General features: G+C 40.7%; 1 protein-coding gene across 3 annotated transcripts in view; it reads right to left on the bottom strand.

Moving 5' to 3' along the window:
- The window catches only part of LOC112850414 (uncharacterized), a 327,008-nt gene that overhangs the window by 126,299 nt on the left and 175,223 nt on the right, over positions 1-25,486 (bottom strand). For 2 of the 3 annotated variants that reach the window (XM_086675794.1, XM_086675792.1), the window contains 2 exons: positions 6,285-6,364; positions 5,864-5,914 (listed from right to left, as the gene is read on the bottom strand). The exons of the other annotated variant lie outside the window; for it this stretch is intronic. In XM_086675794.1, coding sequence (XP_086531920.1) covers positions 5,864-5,885 — 22 coding nt within the window. In that variant the 5' untranslated portion in view covers positions 5,886-5,914; positions 6,285-6,364. The remainder of the gene's footprint in view (positions 1-5,863; positions 5,915-6,284; positions 6,365-25,486) is intronic. 3 annotated transcript variants of the gene reach the window in all.

The following is a 25,486-nucleotide window of genomic DNA, read 5'->3' as shown; positions in this document are numbered from 1 at the left end:
GTTTGTTTGTTTGTTTGTTTGTTTGTTTTTTCACAAAAATAGTGTCTGTTCAATTCCAAAATAATCAAGGCACTTTTTTGGCAAATAAATCAGTCTCTTATTCAACCGAATCAAATCTGTGATGTCATGTTAACAACAACAACAAAATCATTGGTGATGATATTTAATTATTTGACCTTTCATTTGGTAATTTTAGAGGTTGAAGAGACAAACTATGAGTCTATGTCTTCAATTCCTAACCCAGATCAAATTTATTCTCAGTGCAACCTTGGAGGGGACCAGATGAAACACCAACGAGCTACTTCCAAGGATCATGTTCTGGAGTAAATTTTTTTTTAATTTTTTTTTTTAACGTTTATTTATATTTGAGACAGAGAGAGACAGAGCATGAACGGGGGAGGGTCACAGAGAGAGGGAGACATAGAATCTGAAACAGGCTCCAGGCTCTGAGCTGTCAGCACAGAGCCCGACGTGGGGCTCAAACCCAGGGACCCTGAGATCATGACCTGAGCCGAAGTCGGACGCTTAATCGACCGAGCCACCCAAGTGCCCCCTGGAGTAAATTTTAAGGAGTGAAGAATCTGAACTATTTTTGTTTCAGAACTTACCTGGAGCACCTTTAAACTACGAACACATCTTTTTTTTTTTAATTTTTTTTAACTTTTATTTATTTTTGAGACAGAGAGAGACAGAGCATGAACAGGGGAGGGGCAGAGAGAGAGGGAGATACAGAATCTGAAACGGGCTCCAGGCTGTGAGCTGTCAGCACAGAGCCCGATGCGGGGCTCGAACTCATGGGCGGCGAGATCATGACCTGAGCTGAAGTTGGATGCTTAACTGACTGAGCCACCCAAGTGCCCCCGAACACATCTTATCCATGCACTTGTTCAAAACATTCTTCTATTGGTGACTCTCGGTAGCAGACAATCCCCCCAGGAGCTACTCTGGGCATATTAAACATGATGGACCTGACAATACATGGAATGAAAAATGACAGGCTGACCCTCCAGGTGAAATCGATCTGTTCCTTTAAACTTTGAAGCTTAAAGAGTTATTTGTCATTTTCACTCACTCTGCAGGTATGGAATTCTCTTGTAACAGTGTACAGGGTCAAAGCTTTGGTCACTGTGCAATACTCTATTTCTTTTCCTACTGCAGGGATGCAAGAACTCAACATGACTTATAGCCCAGGCAGTAACCAAAATGACAACATGTAAGAAAGAATAAATCGACTGACCCCAGAGCTCAGCATCCATCTCAGAGATTTACAGTAGGGACCATGAAGAGATATCTAGTAAGCCAAGAAGTACTCCTAGACTCCTTGAATTTATGGTATTTTTCACTGCAACCCACCTAAGAAATTGGGGTTGAAACAAGCATTGTCTTCTATTCCCCCACATACTACAGTAATTGTGATAATGGTAGTCATGCTCTCGGTAGTAAGAGCAATAATTGTCATAGAAACATTGCAGCCTGATATTCTTAGAGTTCTATAATAGATTTGACTACAACTTTCTAAAGAAGGCTGACTGAATCTAACTGAAAAAAGAACAATCAGCCTGTTCTATGTGTGGTAAAGTCTCTTTTTCCCCCATGTTATACTGAGATATCATCGACACACAGCACCATAAAAGTTCAAGGAATATAGCATAGTGACTAGACTTTCACATATTGTGAAGTGATGATCACAGTAAGTTCAGTTAACACACAGATACCAAAACAAAGCAAAACAAAATGAAACAAAATAAAGAACAAAAAACAAAAAACCATCAAACACAAAAAAGGGAAGAAAGAAAGAAAGAAAGAAAGAAAGAAAGAAAGAAAGAAAGAAAGAAAAAGGAAGGAAGGCAGGAAGGAAGGAAGGAAGGAAGGAAGGAAGGAAGGAAGGAAGGAAGGAAGGAAAATTTTTTTTCCTTGTGATGAGAATTCTTAGGATCTATTCTTTTAAAGTCTCTTGCCAAGAGGAAAAAGGAAAAAGCTTTAGGTGCTGCAGAACAAATTAGTGAGGCCAAGCAAAGAATTTGGATGGCCAAGCAAAAAATGTATGCCCTTAATTAACTATCCAAACTTGAGTTATTTATTGAAACTCCCTGGCTCTCAATTTTATCATTCTCTCAGTGAGAGATTAAATGACATCTACTTTCCATCTCAACTCAGAAATTCTAAGATTCTATGATTAAATACATCAGCAAAAAAAAATGAGTGAATATTATTTTCTCACCAAAATTACTGCCAAGCCCACATTTCACACTTTTGTATAAACATAAAGAGCTAATTTTTTTTTCATATTTAACCCTGAGTTAATACTTGAGGAGGTGCTTGACCAAGACTATCAGATATATTTATTTCCTCGTAGGGTGACCAGCAGTTAAAACAGGACTGTCTTAGTTTTACAACTCAAAGGCCCACGTCCCAGAAATCTCTTCTTAATCCTGGACAAACTAGGAAGGCTAGTCACCGCATGTCACCACGTCACTGCTACTGTCACTCTGACCCACAGCCTATAGGAACTAATTCCCCTCAACCAGAAGATTCCGTTCCACCCAGTTAGTGATTTCATTTCAACCAAGAAAGACTTTATATAAGGAACCGCCATTTAGATTTGTGGTTCTATTTCTCACCTGCCATCTAATGGGCCTGAAGAGGACATTGGCCAGATACTTGCCTACTGAGAATACATTCCTCTGGTGGATCTGAAATCCTGCTATAATGCCCCGACCTCTTATCTATGGGTTTAACAACGCGCCACACCCTTCCCCCCTTCCCACGAGAGGGTTATGCCTGCCATTTGTACTCCCTGATGAAGGCCAGAGTCTTCTTTTGAACCAGTTCAACTTCTCATCTGATAGTGAGTTCCACTACTCCCCTCATTTCTGTACAACAACCCCCAGACCTGGCTTTCCTCTCACTATTCCAAACCTCCCATTAGTTCCAGAAGGAGAATCCAGGCCAGCCCAGATCAAGCTGAGATGAACTTGTTTGAGCAAGCAGCCACCTCTGCAGCCACCACTGGTTCTTCTCAGTCCTGGTCTCTCCATTCTCCCACTGGCTTACAGTATTGTTGGAGATGCCAGCCCAAGCCACAGCCAAACTTGGCAACATTTGGATATGGCCCTGTCATCCTAAGTACGACATGCCTCATATTTGACTCCTTCAGCTTTAACTTACTGCTGAAATCTGTCATGACATAGGTGGTATTAGTGTCCAAGGCCCTGCTTCTCCCCCACGTTGGTATCAGCTATGCCTCAATGTTGTTAGAACACAGCCACCGAAAGGATTAAATCGGTAAGAGAAGGCGATTGCTAATGCACACGAGTCTCTTCAGACACTTAATGGACAATTAGAATTTTGTGCAATTTCAAATATACTTGTATTCTATTATTTTAATATGGAAACACTGTTATAGATGAGGAGTCATGATCTTCAACTTCAAAGGACACCTTCAGGGGATACTGGGCATGAATCAGATCTTCTGTCTTTGCCAGTTGCTAGAGCAATCAGGAGAATTGTTTGAATCTAATTCACACTTCCTGGTGGAGCTCTTCAATCCTAAGTAGCAGGCCCCAGGAATAACGAGAACAAGCCCCATGAGGAGCTAAGACCTCCCCTACCCACTTAAGTTAAGACAGTGGCCAGGCTGCAACCTTTAGGAAAATAGATCCTCACTCTAAGCTAAGACATGCACCTCATTCAAGGCCCAGTCAGATGCGGAAGGAGATGAAAAGCACAAAGGTAGGTACTGTCCAGTAGCCCTTTCCCCAAGAGCAATGAGAAGACAGGATTCAAGTGACTAAAAGGCAAATCTCAGAGTCAAAAGACCTGTACTTGCTCCCTGCTGGTAGGGGAATGCCACATGGATTGGGGAGTCTGGGGTAAAGAAGACAGACAGAGGCAAATTAAGTAGCAACAGAGAGGTGAGTGGTCAGGAGGCAGGAAGCCAAGAGCTGCTGGAGCTAGAAACTGCAGAAGACGCAAGTTGGCAGCAACTCTGAGAGAGATGACGGGAACCAATCAAGTCAGAGCAGCAACCAGCTGAGTCAGAGCAAAGCTGAGCTCTGTCTGCACAAGACAAAGCCAGACTGGGACCCAAAGAGATGTCATAGGGATGACTCACTAACACGACAGGTGGGGAACCACGGAGATGGGGAGTTCATGGGTCTGCTTTCCCATTATGATGTCACTCTTTAAACTCTGGACAAAAGGCACACATTGGTTAGTGCTTGTTCCAGCTTTGCTTCACTTTTCATGTGTCAGAAGAATTAGGTGTGTGAAACCACTTCAGTGACCGACCAGATAATGTAGGGAGCAAACTACCGTATCTCCAAGACTGTACAGTCAAGGACAGCAGAACAAAACAGTAGTTACAGCGACTTATACCCACTGAAAATTACACAGAAGGTGATGGAATTTGGCCAGACTCGCTTTGCAGATAGCTGTCACTGCTGCTATTGAATTTCGGGTGTGTGAGATGGAGTGCAGGAGAGACAGTTGGCTTAGAAAAGGAAAGTGTCTTTCTCTACTGATCTTCCAGTTATTTTTGCCATGCCCCCCTACCCTAACAAGAAAACAAAACCCAAAAAACAATCCACAGTGGAATAAGAAACTTGAAAAAAGAGTTAAGGAACCAAAAGCCAAGCTAATGATAAATTATAAAATACTAGACATCACCTAAATGTTTAAAGACTCAGTTCCTTTATCTATAAAATGAGGGGGGGGGGGTGAGGTCGCTTTTTCAATTTTATCATACATGTAAAATAAGAAAGTGAAATGTGAAGAAAGTTGAGGTGCTACAAATATACACTACAATTGTGACCGTATAAGGATAATGTGAGACATTTTTTAATCTCTATTTTATTTCTCTTTTACTTCATTTCTTCCTTGTTTCTCTTTTTACTTCTCTACCGAAGCGTATAGAGAATACACTACTTTCAGGTTGAAAAGCCTTCCAAAAGCAATAAAATATGAAGAAGTACAGAGAAGCCAAAAGGAATGTGGAATGTCAGGCTAATCAGAAATGCTATTTATTAAGAGCAATTGTTGGCTAATGTCTGCACACTTATCGCTGACGGAAGATTAGCATTAGCTCAAAAGCATGAAGACATTACCAACAGCCCTTCCTCTGTTTTCCTTCTTATCTTTCCCACATTGTACGTTTTGCTTTGCTCTCCCTTCAAAATGGTGTCATTTTCCTGATTTTCAGCCAAGTAAGTCTTCTGTCCTTATGTATCGAATTTAATTCGATACACTTGATTATACATAAAAAACATTACTAAAATAGATTTCATTTTAAAATGTCTACATAATACAGTGGCTATGTCTATTATTCATCAGAGACTCCATCTAATGGAGACAAATTCTGAAGCCACTGTTCTGGCCTTATAGCTTTCTTTACACTCTAAGAAAAAGAAAGAGGAGAAGGGAAAGTAGAATGGAGAGAAATTGGGGGTGGCTGGCTTGTTTGGTTGGTGGAGTATGTGACTCTTGATCTCGGGGTTGTAGGTCTGAGCCCCATGCTGGGTGTAAAAATTACTTAAAAAATAAAAAATTTAAAAATAATAATAAATAAATGGAGAGGAATCAGAACATTGAAAATATTAGATATATTTTCATTTAAAAATCGAAGATGTCTTATGCTATGCACTGAATATTTGTTTTCCCATAAAATTCTTATGTTCAAATCTCATCCCCAATGTAATGGTATTTGGGAGTGGGTCCTGTGGGGATGATTAAGTCATGAGGGCGGAGTCCTCAGGAATGGGATTGGTGCCCTTATAAAAGAGGCCACTGAGAGACCCCTTGCCTTTCCACCATGTGAGGAAACAGTAAGAAGGTGCTGTCTATGAACAAGGAATCAGACACTCACCAGATACTGAATATGCCAGCATGATGATCTTGGACTTTCAAGCTTCCAGAACTGTGAGAATTAAATCGCTATTGTTTAGAAACCACCCAGTCTATGGTATTTTGTTTTAGGAACCTGAATAGACTAAGACATTCTGGAATCCCTTCACTCTCCATTTCCTATATCCAACTGGTCAATACACCTATCTTTTAAATATACATCCACTCTAGCCCTTCCCTCGGTTGCTGCCTCTTCCAAATCCTCATAATCATACCATCGACTCTGCCAGTATAGTGGTGTCATGCAAGATTCCCAAATCTGCATAATCCTAACTCTTATAATACTCTTGTAACTGCTTCATTCTCTTAGCCCTCCATTCTTTCAGTTCAGCCTATAACTGTCCTTAGGCTTCTCTGTTTAAAAGCTTCCAATGGTGGGGTACCTGGCTGGCTCGGTCAGTGGAACATGCAACTCTTGATCTCGGAGTTGTGAGTTTCAGCCACACGTTGGGTGTAGAGATTCCTTAAAAAGAAAATATTTTTTAAAAGCCTCCAATGGTTCCTTGTAGCTTACAGACTGACATCAAATATCTAGAGCTCACCCCCAGATCACACATCTTTAACACTTTTTCACTACGCATCCTTCTCTTCAATCAAATTGGACTATTTGTAAATTATCACCAGAGCATGATTTTTAAAAATGAAATCTCATTAAAAAAATCATTTTAGAATTATTATATGGTTTGAACTTTGAAGATTAGTTTTTCATGTAAAATTCCTTATGTTCAGGAAATTACTATTGTCCTCATAGAACTTAAGAGTTAGAGAGAAAAACATTACCAAGATGTGCTCGCTTATTTCTTTCATTTTTTCAATAAACATTTACACAGTGTTCATCATGCATCCCTTATAGTGCTTGGTGCAGCAGACCAAGTGAATGGTCGCTGCCAAATGGAACTGTTAAGGGATGTCTTGTAGAAGAAACAGAAATCCATTTAAGGCCCTGTAGATAGCAGGGATAAAGAACATTCCAAGTGAAACGTTACAAGCATGCACACGTATGAGGGACAGGTTGAAGAATGACATGATTATAATGGGTATAGTGTGTTGGAAAATGTAAACTTAGTATAGAATGCCAAGGTCTAGTACCACCTAAACGTAAAGGAATTTTTATAGTAACTTTTTGAGAGAAGAGTCATTATTATCTGATTGGGGGTGGATCAAAGTTAAGGATAAGCTTCATGATATATCATAAATATTTAATGGGTCACCTTCTGCATGTAGGCATGACAGGGTTCCTCGTGTAGAGGATTTTTGGTGAAGCACATGTACGGAGAAAGAGGAAGCAAAAAGAAGGAATATCCCTAAATTAGGGTGTATGTAAATATCTTCAAGTATTTGGATCTTACACGAGAGACAAAATGGTACCCTGAATGGCTTCTTTGATGGCATCATTTGTTCTCTCTACCAGAAGATGTGTTGATAATATTAATCTTTTGGGACTGACTGACTGACTTACTGGGTCAAACCATTTCTTTTAGGATTAGAGTTGAGTTTCAGCAATAACTTATTTTGAGAGCATACTAATTATTTATTTTCATGTTACTCTTGGAGTAGCAGAACAAAAATAGTTTCAAAATAGTTGAGAAACAGAGAATGCAGAAACAGACTCAGACATTTCTGTTCAGTTGAGTTGCAACAACCAGCAGAGAGTAGGAAACACTTGACAATAAACAAGGAATAACTACTGACATCCTCAAAGCCATGGACAGATCTCAAAAATAATATGATGAGCTAGGCACAGAAAACAATATATTGCACAATCCTACTTATATGAAGTCTGAGAATAGTCGAAACTAATCTATAGTGATAGAAATCAGATCAGTATTTTTCCTTGAGTAGGGAGTAAACATTGAGCATATGGAGATGCCAGGGAAGTTTCTGGGGCAAGGAGAATGTTATATATCTTACATGGTATATCCTAGTTTCCTAGGGCCACCATCACTAAGTATCACAAACTGAGTGGCTTAAACAGCAGAAATTTACTGTCTCATTATTCTGAAGGCTGGAAATCTAAAATCAAGGGGTCAGCGGAATCATGTTTCCCCGGAAGGCACCAACGGTTCTGACCCAAGCCTTTCTTCAAGTTTGGGTGTTATTTGGCTTCTGGAAATGTAACTTCAATCTTCATAGGACATTCTCTCTGTGTGCATGCCCCTGTGTTCAAATTTATTCTTTTTATAAAGTTAACTGTAATATTAAATTAGGGCCTACCCAAATGACTTTATTTGAACTTGACCACTTCTGTAAAGACTCTCCAAATATGGTCACATTCTAAGGTACTAGGGTTTAGGACTCCAATATATCTCTTTTGGGGGGAGGGGAGCACAATTCAACTCATAGCCCATGGCTTGTACATTTGGCACAACTCATAGAACGGTACACTTAAAACGTGTGCATTAGACTGCCTGTAAATTATAGTCCAATAAAGTTGATTTTGAAAAATTGGACATGTCTGAAAATTCTGACATGTAAAATGCATATTAGAAACTTGCGTTCTTCTCTAAGCACAATAGTGTGCTAAAAGGACAAACCTTGATTTTGTTCTGCATCCTTCAACTATGTTAGAGCCAGCATATTAAAATCAGCAAAAAGACGCCCATTCATCCTGTGCATAACATTAACCAGCTCTTGTTGAATGCTGCTTATGTTTCATGCAAACCAAGTGATTTCCTGATAAAGAACTGACTTTAAAAACATAGGAATGTGGGGGCGCCTGGGTGGCGCAGTCGGTTAAGCGTCCGACTTCAGCCAGGTCACGATCTCGCGGTCCGTGAGTTCGAGCCCCGCGTCAGGCTCTGGGCTGATGGCTCAGAGCCTGGAGCCTGTTTCCGATTCTGTGTCTCCCTCTCTCTCTGCCCCTCCCCCGTTCATGCTCTGTCTCTCTCTGTCCCAAAAATAAATAAAAACGTTGAAAAAAAAAATTAAAAAAAAAAAAAACAAAACATAGGAATGTGAATCGTGTTAATGCTGAAGCAATAAAAAGAGTGACCATAATTTAGAATTCCAAATGATTTTAAGCCACTCTGCTTTGGTCTCATCCTTGGCATGCAATGTTGAAGATGGGTGCACTTTGGTGAGAGGAAATCTCACCCTGGAATGAATTGTTGGGAACTCCATAAATCCAGAGACTTGCAGAATGAAAAGCCCTCTTAGCGGCCAAGAAGAATACCTTCTTTTTTAGAGAGGTTAGGTGGTTTGCCCAAGGTCACATGGCTAATGAGAGGTAAAATGGAGACTGGAAGCCACATTTCCTGACAATTTAACCGATGTTCATTCCAAACCCCTGCTCTGTCCACACTCAGTTCTTGTTATGCTCTGGGTGAAATGCAAAGGAAAGAAGCATTTAACCTGATCAGCACAGAAAGGAGGGGACAGAATTTCATGCCCAAGAATGTCAAACCCTAATTTCTTTGTATGATGAAAATGCAAGACTGAAAGAAAACAATACTCCAAAACTGAATAAATTATATTGCTTATATTTGGATATGTCTTTACTGTGGATATACAGTTTTTCAAGAAATTCCTGTCATGTGGTTACCTGATGTGTGAAAGCTTGAAAACACAGATAATTTTTGTCTTCAATGGTTCTCAGACTACAATTTAAGTATATTTGTAAGAATTCATATCTTTAGTTAATTAAGATACACTCATATTTTTCTTTCACTTATAGAATATTTTTACCTTGAAACCTAATGGAGCCACACAAAGCTAAGTGAAATATATTTTATTTGCCACACTAAATAACATTTTTAATATGGGAAGGATAGTAGCTGCAAAATAAATCATCTGATGATCTAGTAATTTGTAACATGATCTCTGTGTATCCCATATACATATACTTGTATTCATTCTTTCATTTGTTCAACAAAAAGTTGCTGAGCACTTATTATGGGTCTGGTTCCTCACCATGCGGTTTTAAAACATAAAAATGTAAAATGTTTAAAATGTTCTTTCTGTTTCCTTATCAGAAATAGTCCCTTGGACCATCACAACTGCTAGAAGAAGATAACTCCAGGCCATCTGTCAAATGCTTACCATGCTCAAAACTCTCCTTGGGGAAGATCCAACTCTGGCTCGCCTCACCAGCAATAATTTAATTTTTCCCAGTCTTAAAATGTTCGAGGTGCCTCAGACACAACAAAGAAATAAAATAAGCCTCTGACTCTAAGAAGCTTACATTCCATCGGAAGAAACAACAACAAACACATACATATATAATTTAACGTTAGGCAGTAAAAAGTTCAGAAAGATAGCTGGGAGCAGGTGGGGAGTTAGTATTCGGAAACAGTGGTCTAGGAAGTCCTCTGAGTAGATGGCATTTTCACAGAGACCTGAATAAAATAATAAAGTAAGTTTGTATGGATTTTGGCAGAAAGCACTGTAGCCAAAGGACAGAGCAAGGGTGAAAATCTAGGTCCAAACATATCTAGGGTGTTCAAGGAATGGGGAGACCCGTGTGGCTAAGGTGCATGGGAAAGGGGGAGCATGGAGGAAACACAGGGCCTTGTCTTTGTATTTAGTGGTCAGTGTCATGCAAAGTCTTTTGGAAAGTTCTGAGCTAAGAAGGGACATAATCTGACTGGCATTTCTAAAAGGTCTCTTTGTTTTCTGTATGCAAACTAGACTCTAGGAGAGCAACGAGAGTGGAAAACCAGTTATAAGGCTTTTGTTGACACTCCAGGCAAAGGCTTTGACCAGGGCAATAATGACAAGGAGCTAAGAAGTAGTTGGGTTTTAGACATATTTCAGAGCCAGAGCCAGAGGATGCATAAATGTATTTTGGGCATAAGGGGAAAGAGCCATGATAGTTGGGCTTGAGCAAGCAGGTGAGGGGTGGTGTCATTTACCGAAATGAGAAATACTGGAGAGAGGAGGAAATCAGTGTTCAGTTTGGGGTCCTGGTAAGTTTGAGACATTCACTAGGCGTCTAAACAGAGATGTCTAACAGTTGGACACTTGAGACTGCAGTTCAGGGAGAGCTCACAGCTAGAAAGAAAGATTGGAGAAACACCATTCTATTGATAATTTTTAAAACCACAGGATTTAAAACCACAAAAAATTGAGGGCACCTGCAAAATGAGTGTCTATTCAGAAAGAAGAGAGCCAAAGACAGAGCCCTGAGTTTTTAACAGCATCTTATAGACATGGAAGGCCAGGAAAAGGCAGCAAAGGAGTCTGATAAGGAATCTCTAGGGAAGAAGCAGGAAAATTAGAAAATGTGAGAGCCGAGAAGGCAACCGAAGTATTTTGAGACGGACAAAATTATCAACTGAGTCAGACATGGTTGAGAGAACAAGATGAGGACTAAACATTCATTGCATGGAAATCAAGCTGGAGAGCATTAATGGCCTCCATGAACAATATAGGGACAATGCCTGAACAGAGTGGATACCAGGGAGCATGGAAGGTGATGGTAATGTAGCCAACGAGGATAAAAACATCTTCCAGGAATTTTGCTATAAAGAACAGAGATGTGTGGCAGTAGCTGAAGCCTGTTTATGTATCCCAGATTTTCTGGTTACAACTATAAAATAGCTTCTGCCCTATAATCAATTTAATGTCCACAGGTGGGGGTTTCTAAATGTGCAGGCCTTCTCTTAAATTATAAATTTTAATTTTAATAATAGCCATAATAAAACTAATTGAAGCTCGGGGTGCACTTTCCATATTATCTGGAAATGTTCAGCAGGAAAAAGTGCTGAGAAATGCAAAGCAACATTCACTTTCATTTAAGCTACCGAGCGTCTTAGAGTTCTTCTGGAGCTCTCAGAGGGCATAACCAATTACTGTGCATACCAAAACTCAATAAATTCCAGTTGGAATGACGTTTATGCCACCAAATCCAGAGAAATTAAGGTCTAAAGGAACGCCAAAACAAAATATCTGAGATTGCCTACCGATCAGGACTCTGCCAAGAAATCTTAATGGCCTTGTTCCTAAAGTGTAGTATTAAGCCAAAGCGACTACTTGGGCAATTTGGGTAAGAAACATCTAAAACGAAATCTGTAAAAGCTAGAAAACTGAAACTGAATTAACCAACGAAGAGATGGATAGATGGTGGGAATTCTCCCACATTCTTATCTCACTGTTTATGGATTTCTTTACCAGCCATGGGGGGGTGGGGGGGGCCCTTTCCAAAATGTTGCATCAGTTCACCACGTAATCATTTGGGTTTCTTTTCCCTGAGTCTGGCAACATTTGCAAGAGCATTTCCTTTAATTAAAATAATTTTGGCTCTGCATCCTGAGGTAACGTGCCCCCTCCATAACTCAAAATTCCCATCTTCTGGAGACAAGAGAAAACCTCATGTCCTCAAAGTAACACCCCATCTCCTCAGCCTCCACACATCACTCAGAAGCCATGAAGGGGGTGTCCTCACTCCTCAATACCTTTCCCTATTTGAAGACTCAACACCACTCTGCCTTGAGACTGCCAGGATTCATCACATGATAGCTGTTTGCACTATTTATATGCATCATCCCAAGAGGCCCAGATTCCCAGGCAACTCTTCACCTCTTTAAGGTATCCGTATGCTCGAGTCTGTCCCAATCCCTGACTCTTCCCCAACTCTTGAAACTCTTCCATGTGCCCTTATCCCCCAAACACCCAACCACCTCAACCTTTCCCCGGGGCTTTATTGCCCTTCTTAGTTTAACTAGTATCAATCTTGTGAGGGCATGTTGCACCTCAAGCCCCCTCAAGGTTGGTTGTCTTCTCCCACAGCCCTAAATGGGGATCTTGACAAGTGTCTTCTCTGTTTCTCATTGCCACTTCCACACCCTTGTATGCTTCCTAAGAAACCCAGCTTTGAATTTCTCTTGTTTTGCAAACAAATCCACAGCATCCAGCTCACTGTTAACTCTCTTTCCAGAACCACTGCTACCACTCATCCTACTGATTTCAATATTCATATGAATGATTTCTTTAACACCACGGGCTCTTGGCTCATTAAACTCCTCTCACCCATAGTCACAATTTCAGCAATTCCTCAGCCACACACTCCCATGGCCGTAACCCAGGACTGTCATAATAAAGAAATGCAACTCCCCCTTGATCTCAATTTCAAAACTTCATTTCTCTGACATACAACAATCCCTCTGCTCCAATGAATCTTCCTTCCTTTAACCTTGCCCCCTCTCGACTCATTCCCCAACTGTCTGTTTTCCTCCTTACCTAAATGTAAATTCCATTTCAATCATTAGAGAACCTCCCTTGTGAACACTCCCAATCCCTGACTCCCCTCTTATTTCACTGCACTCATTGAGCAAAACTTGAACCCTGCTCAAATGCATCTCTCTACTTTATCTACACTTCCATCTATGCAACTAAGTGTGGCTCGAGTGAAATGGGCAAACACGCTGGTTGGTCTCATTTTAAATGTATGACTTCAAATTTCAAGTAAGCTTTTATTGATGTCCCCAAATTGTGTCACATTTCCTTAGGCCACTCACACTCCCATGTATTAAATGATTATAAGATACCTCCTCCTCTCTCTCTGAATCTTCCACACCTTCTTACCCTTTCACACTCCCAAATGATGACCTTTCTTTTCACCTCACTGATAATAGAATTGAAAGAGAACTTCTTTAAGTTCCCACCACCACTACATTGACCCACCCACCAGCATTGGTCCCTATACACTAACTTTGCTGCTGTTATTGTGGTTGATGGGATCAAGCCCCGAGTTGGGCTCTGTGCTGACAGAATGGAGCCAGCTTGGGATTCTCTGTCTCCCTCTCTCTCTCTCTCTCTCTCTGCCCCCCCCCCAAATAAATAAATAAACTTAAAAAAAATAAAGCAGTCTGTTTTCTTTTCTTTTTTTTTTTTTTAACCGGCAAAAAGAAGTTCATTTGAGAATAACAGATAATTGCAATTTGGGACATGCAAACTATGGCAAAATCATAGAGAAGTCCGACAAACAAAAAAGAAGAATGTTATTTTATGGAGAAGAAGGAGGAAGTTGAGAGGGGTTGTTTTGAATGAAAGTCCGTTGCAGAAAAGCAAGAGTTCACGGTGATAATAGTTTCTCATCTGCTGAGCTGCAAGGATAGTCAACTTTTCTAGGAAATGCAATATACATCTTTCCCTGTTAGGTCCTGTATTTGATGTTTTTCCTGTTGAGGTTCTTCTGTTGGGGTCCATAACTGACCATTCTCCCTCTAGTTGACATTGGGTGACCCAGCTCCCCTTTCCAGCCTCCCCTTCTAACCTCCGGGGTCCATGGTAGTGAGGTTTCCCTTTAGTAATTTCCACAAGGCCAATGGGGAGCCCAGCAGAAATCTGAAGTGGGGAAGAGAGTGAGGTTAGTCTCTTTTTTGCTCCTTTCCCATGCTTCTTTCCGGCAGTGTTGCAGGTCCTATATCCCTCAACCTTGGGTTACAGCTCCTGTCAGGCAGATTTCCAACACAGTTGTTCACTACTCCAAGTTCCAATAACCACTTACCAGTCATCCGCTCAAGCTCAGTGATGATCATAGGGCTCTACTGTCTCCAGTTGCTGAACTCTATACCATTCTTGGCCATTTCCCCTACAACCTGTGCACTTCTCTAAACACTACACCGTTCTTTGTCATTTCCCCTACAACCCATGCACATCTCTGTAAATAATCACTTTTGTCAACTCTCCTCAAAATATCCCATTTGATTGAAACATTGGTCTCCTGCTCAGACTGATGCAGGGCCTTTGCATATGCTTTATTTCCTCTACCTGCAGCACTCTTCCCCACATCACTCACTCACTCCCAAGCCTTCAGTCTTTGGTCAAACGTCACCTTCTCAGTGAGGCTTTCCCTGTTCTACGGACTTAGACTTGCACTTCTCACCTTCTTTTTCCTGTAAGTTTTTCCGACTTTATTTTTTTTCTCTGGCACTTTGAATGTACACTGCACCAAGACCTCGTTCCCGCCTCTTGACCGTCACATGGAAGCACCTTCTTCATATCTCAGAAACTCTGCCACCCCTCTTGATGGATACGATGGGCAGAATCACACCAGAAGCTAAAGTTCCCCTCTACTCTATCAACTATTCACTAATTTATTTTATTTATGGCTTTCTCCCTCCCCCCCCACTAGGTGCTAAACTCCCTGAAGGCAGAAATTTTTGTTTGGTTTTATTCATAGTGCCTAGCTGTAAGAAGTTATCATAGAATAAACATTTTTTTTAAATGCATGCAAAACTAAAACAGAAACAACAAACCGAAAGCCCTCCTAAACCCCCAGAAAGTTAAAAGAGCTTGAAAATCTTGCCAAATCTTGTGAAATTACTCTGTGATGAGTTTAGCCTTATCCAAAATCAGGTGAGTCATTTAACTAGAGATTTTATTGAGTCTCACCACCGGTGACTTAAGATTCCTATTTGAACAGGTAAAATTTAGAAAGACAGATTTGCCCTTCAAATTCCACTTTTAAAGTAAATGTTAAAGTCCATAAATCATTTCAGTTGCTTAATTAGACATAAAGCCAGGTCTCAGAAGCATACAGCAGGAACAGTTTTAGTTTGATAAGTGTGATTACTCAGTGTTTTCTATCTCCTGGCAGTGTATCGATCCTCTATTTTGCGAGTTTGCAGGGAAAAGTAATTTTTTACTCAAGTAATTTTGCATGGATGAATCCCAACACCTCGGTGCAGTTAAATTCCCAACAGATGTCGAAAAGCCAACAGCCCTGCCTTTCTCTCAGCCTTTGGATCTGTAATTCTCTGTACCATCTTCTTGCTCCCTTAGTTCATTTTTCTTTCATTGGAATTAGGAAAGTTTTATTCTTCTGTGAATGAAGCCCTCTTGACATCAGCCTACCCAAGATGCAGGTACATAAACCATAAATAATTTAAAGTTAAAAGAGCTGTCACTCTGGGGTGCCTGGGTGGCTCAGTCGGTTAAGCGTCCGACTTCAGCTCAGGTCACGATCTCGCGGTCCGTGAGTTCGAGCCCCGCGTCGGGCTCTGGGCTGATGGCTCAGAGCCTGGAGCCTGCTTCCGATTCTGTGTCTCCCTCTCTCTCTGCCCCTCCCCCGTTCATGCTGTGTCTCTCTCTGTCTCAAAAATAAATAAATGTTAAAAAAAAAATTTAAAAAAAGAGCTGTCACTCTGACGATTTCACTTGCACCTTCCTTTTAATATCTAAAGTGACTCCCATTTCATATGCCAATATCAAACTGACAAATATCAACCAATATGGCAGAACAATCATTTTCTTTCAGCTTCACAGGAGAATTCATAATTCCTTGATTTATTAGGATGGAATGTGTTTGTGTACATGGTAGGGGCCTGCACATAATAATCTGAAATGGATTCTTAATACGTAACTAACTGCTCAACAGTTAAGATTACTGGTTGCCATATATCATGTTAATTTTCATTTATTGTTTATTAAAAAGGCATTTTTATTCATTGCTAGAAAGGCGGGATACACAGAAATGCAAACTGAAGGAAAATAACAGTCATTTTTACTCCCATATGGCAGACATGGAGATCTGTCACTCAGATTCCTTTTCAAAGAAGAAATCACTGCCCAGCTTCAAGGAGCATGCCTGCCTGACAGCCTCCAACTGTTAACTCCTTCAGCGTCTGCCTCAGCTTTCAGGCAGAGGTCCTGCTCATCTCAGAGCATCAATGACTGAGTAAGGCAAGGTGGCCAAATTCATGATAACCAAAATTAAGGGGTGATGCGAAAGCCTAGCCATACCCACCCAATGCAACCCCTTCTGACGGGCAAACTTTGCTCCAGAACTCCTACTAGCCTACTGGCGACTGTCTGCATCACAGTGTGATAGGTCCCCTGCCTAATTCTCCTTCCTTTCCTTTTTCCTTAACAGGTGTTACTCCCCACTAATCTCTTTAAGTTGTGGCAAAATACACATAACATACAGTTTACCTCATTAGCCATTTTTAAGTATGCAATTCATTCATCTTAAGTATATTCACACTGTTGAGCAACCAACCTTCGTAGCTTTCACCTTGCAGAAATAAAACTCTGTACCCATTAAACAACAATTGCCCATCCCGCCCTCCGCCAGGCCCTGCGAACCACAGGGCCTGTTTTCTATGAATTTGTTTCTTTCTGTTTCTGTGAATTTGACTACTCCGGATACCTTATGCAAGTGTAATCATTTAGTATCTTTTTTGTGTGACCAGCTTATTTCACTTAATATAATGTAGCATGTTTGAAAATTTCCTTCCCTTTTTAAGCTAAACAATAGTACAGTATGTACATAGAATACTTTGCCCATTCATGGTCTATGGACACTGGGGCTGCTTTCACCTTTTGGTTATTGTGAATAATGCTGCTATGGACACGGACACAGAAGAGCAAAGATTTCATTGATACTCTTCTTCCAGCTCTCTTGGATACATACCCAGAAATGGAAAGGCTGTATCATATGGTAAGTATATTTTTAGGTTTTTGAGGAGCTACCATATCGTTTTCCATAGCGTTGCATTCCCACTAACAGTGCACAAGGGTTTTATTTTCTCCACATCCTCATAAACACATTTCTCCACATCCTCATCAACATTTGTTATTAATTTATTGATGGATTCATAGTAGTCATCCTAACGAGTACGAGGCTGTATCTCATTGTGGGTTTGATTTGCATTTCCCTAATGATGAGTGATGTTGAACACCTTTCAATATGCTTGCCAGGCATCTGGATGTCTTCTTTGGAGAATTGTCTATTCAAGTTCTTTGCCCATTTTTAATAGTATTGTTGTTACTGTTTAATAGTTTGTTGTTACTGTTATTGAGTTGTAGGAATTATTTATATATTTTAGATGCTAACTTAATATCAAACATATAATTTGCAAATATTTTCTCCTGTTCTATTGGTTGCTTTTTTTGCCCTGATGATTGTGTCCTTTGATACACAAAGGTTTTTGATTCTGTTGGAATCCAGTTTATCCATTTTTCTTTTTATTGCCTGTGCTTTCGGTGTCATATCTAAGAACCATCATCAGATCCAATGCTATCAACCTTTCCCCCTGTTTTCTCCTAAGGGTTTTGTAGTTTTAAGTCTTATATTTAGGTCTGTGATCCATTTTGAATTAATTTTTGTATATGGTAAGGGTCCAACTTTTTTATTTTACATGTGGATATCAGTTTTCCCCAGCACCATTTGTTGAATCCCCAGTAATCCTTTGGCACTCTTAACTTTGTCACAATGTCTGCTTCCCAGATAACCCAACCTGAACCAGAGGTAGCAACTGCTAAGAGTTTGTATGTATCCTTCTAGTCCTGTCCCTATTTCTCCCTCTCTCCCTACACACACACACACACACACACACACAGACTTATATATGCTGCTCTTTAAAAATAACAATATATTGTGCTGTTTCATTATGTATTTTCAGCAGCATCAAGTTTAAAAACTCTGTAGTGATTCATTCTGTGGATGTACCATTATTTACTCAACCAATACATTATTTTTAATGGACCATATATTTAAATTTTATTTTTTTAAAATTCTGTTTCCTTTAGAAAATTGGCTTATGAAAAACCTCTATGCTTGAATTGCGGAAAAAAGGTTTATTGGTAACTTACTTGATTATGTTCCAATTATTCTTGTTTTCGCTCTTCCTTTACATGCTTTTGTGAAAAATACGCAAAAATACATTTTTGGCTTCCGTGCATTACATAAAAATAGAATTTGCTAGGGGCGCCTGGGTGGCTCAGTCGGTTAAACGGCCGACTTCAGCTCAGGTCATGATCTCGCGGTCGTGAGTTTGAGCCCCGAGTCGGGCTCTGTGCTGACCGCTCAGACCCTGGAGCCTGTTTCGGATTCTGTGTCTCCCTCTCTCTCTGACCCTCCCCCATTCATGCTCTGTCTCTCTCTGTCTCAAAAATAAATAAACGTTAAAAAAAAAATAGAATTTGCTAGATCCTTCATGTGATGCTTCATGAGATCTAAGAACATGCTTCATCCAAGTCTGCTTAGAGGTGACGGGTTTTAATTTCTCAAGGGCAAAGCTATTCAGTGCTACTAATATTGCATTTGACCTCAAGGTTGACCAATGCTAAGAAACCCATCCTCCAGCAACCTCCAAGCTCTCTTTGCCCCAGAACTCCTAAACCCAGGAACTTGCTGATTTTACTGGCTGCTATAACGTTGAAAGATTCCTGACACCAGGGCAGGAGCAACCATAGGCAGAGAAAAGCCACGGAAGACAGAAAAATAAGTTCCCCTTAGCCTTTTGCTGGCTCTGTGACTCTAGCCACAGCCCTTACGTATTTTGAGCCCTGTTTTCCCCATCTCTAAATTAGCAGTAGTAATTACCTCCTCTTCAATGTTGTTATGAGCTTCAAATAAGGTGCCATGTTGGAAAGTAATATATAAATAAAATGCATAAAACAAATTTTGGTTGTTATTCTTAATAATTAGTAAGTATGGTGCAAGTATGCAAGTGACTAGCGATGTCAGCACCCTGAGCTTCCTGGGAAAACAGGAGACGGGGCAAACTTCAATTCTTAACTGTAACAAACCACTCACCACAGCTGGTCACATTTTCACCAAACTGTGCTAAAGCTCCCAAACACTACTTATTGATCGACTGACCTACAGGTTTCAGCTCAATCAGTGCCAGCTCTTAAGTTACCATTGAGTATCCACAGGAGCCAGTGTGAAGATTTTGTTCATTCAGTGGTGCATTCAGTGGAGCCCAGCTAGAGCACCAAAGTCCGCTTACCAGAATAACCTTGGATTCCAACAGGGTCAGCATAAGCCCCCGCCAGAACAAGCAAAATGGTTCCAGGCCATTTGATGTTGCCTAAGAGTGAAGTCACTGAAACTCAGATGTGAACAGTGCCAACTGCTGCACTTGCCCTTGGGAAAAATGAAAGTCTGCATACAAGTACCAAAAGGCAGAGCCAACCTGGTAGTCTACATCTTCCAGCATCCTCTGTCTCTGAGGTATAAAAAAACAACTCCATCTGAGGAAGTGTCCCCACCCACTTTACCCCTGCTATCTCCACTCCCTCCCCACCCACCCCCATTGCAATCAAATGCTTCTGAAATCAGTGAACTCCACCTTATTTAAAGTCTTTAACTTGTGAACATAAAGATGAAGATAATGTTCACGGCGGTCCCTCTATAAGATTATAAGTGCCTGTGCCCCTACTCCAGTTAAGAGAGGGAGAAGCTATTTCCTGATCCTTGTCTGGAAACACCTGAACTAGGACATTGTTCAGTCTTTCACTCAAGAGAGTGAGAGCTGGAATCGAGGACACAGACTGCTTCGAAGGGAGGAATCAAGACTTCTGGGAATAGAGAGTCAGTTTGACATTGCTAATAACTCTGGATACTGCAGTGTGTCAAACAGGCATCTGGTCCAGCTCAAAATCTTCTTCCGGCAGTACTGTGGTAGGGAGTGCTAATACTAACTTACTGAAAGAAAACAAATGTATTGGTGGTGAATTAAAAATCAGAACTTCTATTCTCCAAGTCCTATGCTTCATTAGATAGAAAAAAAGAGAGGTGAAGGAGGAAAGAAAGAAAACATAAACTATTTTATACTTAAAGAGGTAATATTTGTGCAGGTTGCAAGTCTGAATAAAGCTAAAAGGATATATATAAATAGTACCCCTCCTCCCCTATCTCACATGCATGTTTGAAACAAGTCACAAATCTATTTCTAGGTTTCCCAGCATAATCGTTATTCAAGAATCATCTTTCCTTGGAGTTTCCTTGGAGTCCATCCCTCCCAAATCATTTCCACAGCCCCTCCCAAAAATCCTTCCCGTGACCCCAACCTGCCCTTAGCCACCATTGCACGCCTCCCTTGCCTACACCTGGGCTGTTCTTTGGAACAACAAAATCTTTTGAACAATGAGCCTGATGCCATCAAATAAAATGGACATATTTCTGTTCTTACCTTACTTGTCCTTGTTGTGATATTTTCCATTGTTGCCCATTTCCTCAATCTGGAATCCCTCCTGGGTCTGGGATCTCTCTCTCCTCACTTTATTCCTATTTCTCCTTCTGTTTCCTCTCAGACTCTTTCTGCAGGTTTTCTTCCTCTTGTAAATCTACTAAATGTTCAGTTTCCACGGTTCTACCCTAAGCTCTCGGCTCTAATTAGTCTACCAACCATCCCTTGGTCAATTACCCGTGTTTATGTGCTAACAGTTAGTTGTCCTCTAGCTCACAGCCCTCTATGGGGCTTCAATCCCGTACATCCAACTGCCGATGTTCTACAAGCCCCTCAAACTCAACACATTTGAACCCTTCCAAGCCTAATATACCTATATTTCTGCAAATGGCCCTACCTTCCACCCAGTTACCATGGCCATAAACCTCGCAAACATTCATTCTTTTACTTGTTCTTCCACATCCCGCTAGTCACCATCCCACAAATTATATCTTCTTCATTTGTCTCAAAATCATCTTTTCCCTCATCTCCACTGCTGTCGTTCCAGTTCCCGCTCCCAGCATTTCCCTCCAGATTTAGGGAAATTGTGTGCTAACTCATCGCCCTGTGCCGATTCTGCCACTCTTCCCTCAGCCTCTTTTCTAGGCACCACTGATAATGGTGATGAAAAGTTTCAGAATTTCGAATTAGAGGTCTGAGAACCCCGAGAATCCCCATATCCCTATGGGAAGTTGTCTAAATTTCTGTTTCCTAAACATTAGAATGAGCCTAATAATACTTTCCCTAATAATAACTTGATTAGTTATTTTTCTTTCCTGATTAGAATCCTAAAATTGCTTTCCAGAGCACCCAGAATAAGTTCAGACCCTTCATTTTAATTTCTATGAACTTCATAATTTGGCCTCTGCCCACCTTTAACTTCATCTCCTTAATCATTCCCACATGCCATCTCTTCCCTGGACACATGGGACCACTGTAGTTTCCCAAACATACCCTATTGTACTCTCAGCATCTCCACACTGCTATCACACCTCTATGTAAAATGCCTTTCTTGAGGTACCTGGGTGGCTCAGTCGGTTATGCATCAGACTTCAGCTCAGGTCATAATCTCACAGTCCATGAGGTTTGAGCCCCATACTGGGCTCTCTGCTGTCAGCACAGAGCCTGGAGCCTGCTTCGGATCCTCTGTCCCTCTCTCTCTCTCTCTGCCCCTCCCCCACTCACGTGAGTTCTGTCTCTCTCTCTCAAAAATAAATATTTTTAAAAAATAATAAATAAAATGCATGTCTCCTTTTTATCAGCTAGAAGGTTCCTATTCATTCTATAAAATTCAGACCAAATCTCAGGCTCCTGGCAATGTCCTCTTTTCCCCACGGTCTCATTTACAGCTTCCTCTATATTCTGGGGAACAGCTCCTTGGGTATATCTACATCTTCTTGTAGCCATATTAAGGCTTTTATCACCTTGTTCTATTTGTACCGCTCAGCCAGACCCTCTCCCCCTGCCGCCCCCCCAACACAACCCCGTGCCATCTACTCCGTAGTTATGAGAATCATGTCTGTCTCTTCACCTCATTGTATATCTGACATATTAGTAAGGGCTCAGTACAAGTAGATGAACGAAAAAAAGAACGAAGGGATGGAGTAACAAGAAGTTAAGAATGAATGGATAAAAGAAGGGAAAACAGCTATTTCTCACTATGCTAAAGTCTCTGGGCATTTTTTTTTTCCTTCAGCTTCTGAAAACCCATAGACCCCATTATCCTGCCACAAGAGGTGTTTTAACTTCTCGTGTAGAGACCGTGACTTCATCTCCCTGCAAACAATCTCCCAGGCAGTTCTGTTCTGGCACTCCCCACTGAATCAAATCCCTGCCTCCAGCCTTTTGTTATCCACTGTGATCTGCAAATCTTCATCCTAACAAATGATCCTTCAGTAGTTCTGGAGAGATTTATTCCTTTGACTTCTTATAGTACCCTTACAGTGAGAGGAACAAAGGACAACCTGTCAAAGGAGCTAGAGAGAGGAATTTATGCTTTCCTTGTATTATTCCTCAGTAACTCAGGGATCCATTGAACAAATACATTTTGGGCACCTGCTCTTTGCCTACAGTGCATTCTGCACAAGAAATACAAAAGTTGATAAGCCAAGGTCTTCACTTCACAAGGAGCTCACAAATTAACCTATCTTTCAACTAACATTGCTTTGAGTGCCTATTGTATGCCAGGCACTGTACTAGGTATTGGGAAGATAGCAGTGAACAAAACAGAAAACTTTCCTGCTCTCATTGCAGTGACACTCTAGTAAGGAAAGCAGACAATAAATACTTGGGCTGCTGGAAGGATAAAAAATGAAAAGGAGCAAAGGTGGACATTGGGAGATCAGTTATCCACTCGAGGTTGTCCAGTCAAGAGGTAATTGGACATTTCTTAGCACAGGGTTGTAACAGTGGTGGAAACTTCTGAATTCTGTAAAACCAACTGGATCTGCTGAAAGATTAGATATGAGCTATAATAAGAAAAATGGGTCAATCTTGACACCGAGTATTTTGTCCGCATACCTGGGAGAAAAGAATTGCCTACACTTGAGTTTGAAAACTCAGCATGAGGAATAGGTTTTTTTCAGTGAAATAAGAAGCAAGATCATGATCTGACAGTAAAATGGAGAGGAGATTTAGAAGTTGAGAAGAAAGAAAGGAGAACCAATTGGGAAAGTGTTTAATTGTCTATGCCCCCTGTGGTTTGAAGGTTAGGGGAAGATGAACAGTAAAATGTTTAATTTTAGATGGGGTGCGTTTGAGATGCCTAGAAATAATAACAGCAAACATTTACCACTATAAGAGGTAATCCCAAAAAGATGTATAATGTGAACTTAAATCAGGATGTGTTGTGTTGGTGGAGTTATAACAGTGATGTAATATATAAGGTAGGTGTTCAGGACATCATTCTCCTGCATTAGAGTTAAGAGGGGGGAACATCCTGTATTTTAGAAAAGAACTTTTATTTTTTGTGGATTAGGATAAAGGATCACTGATCCTTTAAGAGTATTATGCTTCTTAATGGAAGTAGGAGCCATAGATCTTGAGTAATGGTTTATGTAGTAGAAATAAATGAACATTCACAGACAGCAGAGAAAAATTAACTCCTCTCTGAAGGGACATTGGTTTATTGCACATCCAGATCTATTAACTCTTTAGCCTCAGTTTTAAAACTGTGGAAAGCACAACTCTCAGTTCGCTTCCCAGGAGAACAGAATGTGTCTCAAATGCTTACCATCTCTCTTTTGACCATGGAGTATTTAATGGGTTTTAGTAGCCCTTGGTGTAGAATCTGTGTTGAGTTTTAATATTTTAATTACCAAAACTAATTCCCTGTTTACATGTTTTTTTAAAGTGCCTTAAGAAAGAAGAAATGATTGACTATGACAATTGCTGCTAATGGTTAAAATAAAATGAAGACTGAGATTTACCTTTGAATTGAACAACTTTCAGTCACTGGTGACCATGACAAGTGCAGTTTTTGAGAAGTGGAAGAGGAGAAAGCCTGACAGGAGGCGGTGCAACAAGAATGAAAGAGAAGCTAGAAACATAGACTATAAGTAACTCTTCTAAGAGAGATGGAGTCATAGCTGGAGGAACATGTGGATCGAGGGAAGCACTTTTTAAACAGTAGATTTTATGGTTCATTTGTATGCTGATGGAAATGATATGGTGAGAGGGAAAATTGATGATGCAGGAGAACAGAAGACCTGGGGTAACAGAGAAAATGGGAACTAATGATAAAGTAGAGGAAATGGCTATAGATGAAATGAGGGAGGGCAGATCCACCATGGTTATTGGAGTTAAGTCAAAGAAAGAAGTATTAGATTTACTAGCAGAACATGTCAGATTCCCTTTCAATTGCTTTCAAGTTTCAGTGAAATAAAAATCAAGGTTGAGACTGAGAAATGGAGCAGTGACGTTGGAGGCCTTAGAAGAGAGCCAAAGTGGGGCACCTGGGTGGCGCAGTCGGTTAAGCGTCTGACTTCAGCCAGGTCACGATCTCGCGGTCCGTGAGTTCGAGCCCCGCGTCAGGCTCTGGGCTGATGGCTCGGAGCCTGGAGCCTGTTTCCGATTCCGTGTCTCCCTCTCTCTCTGCCCCTCCCCCGTTCATGCTCTATCTCTCTCTGTCCCAAAAATAAATAAAAAACGTTAAGAAGAGAGCCAAAGTTATGAATAGCTGCCTGGGAGAGTTTTTAATTCTCTGCCCTCTCTGTGGAATATGTACTGCAGAAGACCCTATCAAAATCTAAATTTGGTTAATCCCGTCTTCCCTAAAACCTAAGCCTTTTAGATAGGTCAGGAAGTGAGGACCTCACACAAGATGGATGAATACTGATTACTTCCATGGGAATTTTGGACCTGGAATGAGAGAGTCAATCTCCCTTGAAAGGCTTGATTTGTAGAGACATAAATCCTTGTTTCATGCCATGAGAAAATGAGAAGCATGTCTGTGGGGGCCTTGTGAATGGGCAGACTGGGTACTAACAGTATGATGGGGGGATTCAGGAAAGTGAACCTTGAGCAAAACATATTCCCTGATTCACCAGCTGTGGTTTATGAAAGTCCACAGTGAGGACACAGTGAAAGGGTATCCCCATTTATTTACAGAGTACCGTCTAGAAGTCTAACCCCAAGCTAGGTGTCTTTAAAATGTTATCTCATCTAGATAGTCCATCAGCACTGCAAAA

This window comes from Puma concolor, chromosome C2 (assembly GCF_028749965.1).
Source record: "Puma concolor isolate L17-30 chromosome C2, mPumCon1.1.hap2, whole genome shotgun sequence".
In the NCBI taxonomy this organism is placed as follows: Eukaryota; Metazoa; Chordata; class Mammalia; order Carnivora; family Felidae; genus Puma; species Puma concolor.
Note: the sequence above shows the minus strand (reverse complement) of the source record. Positions and strands in the feature narration are given on the sequence as shown.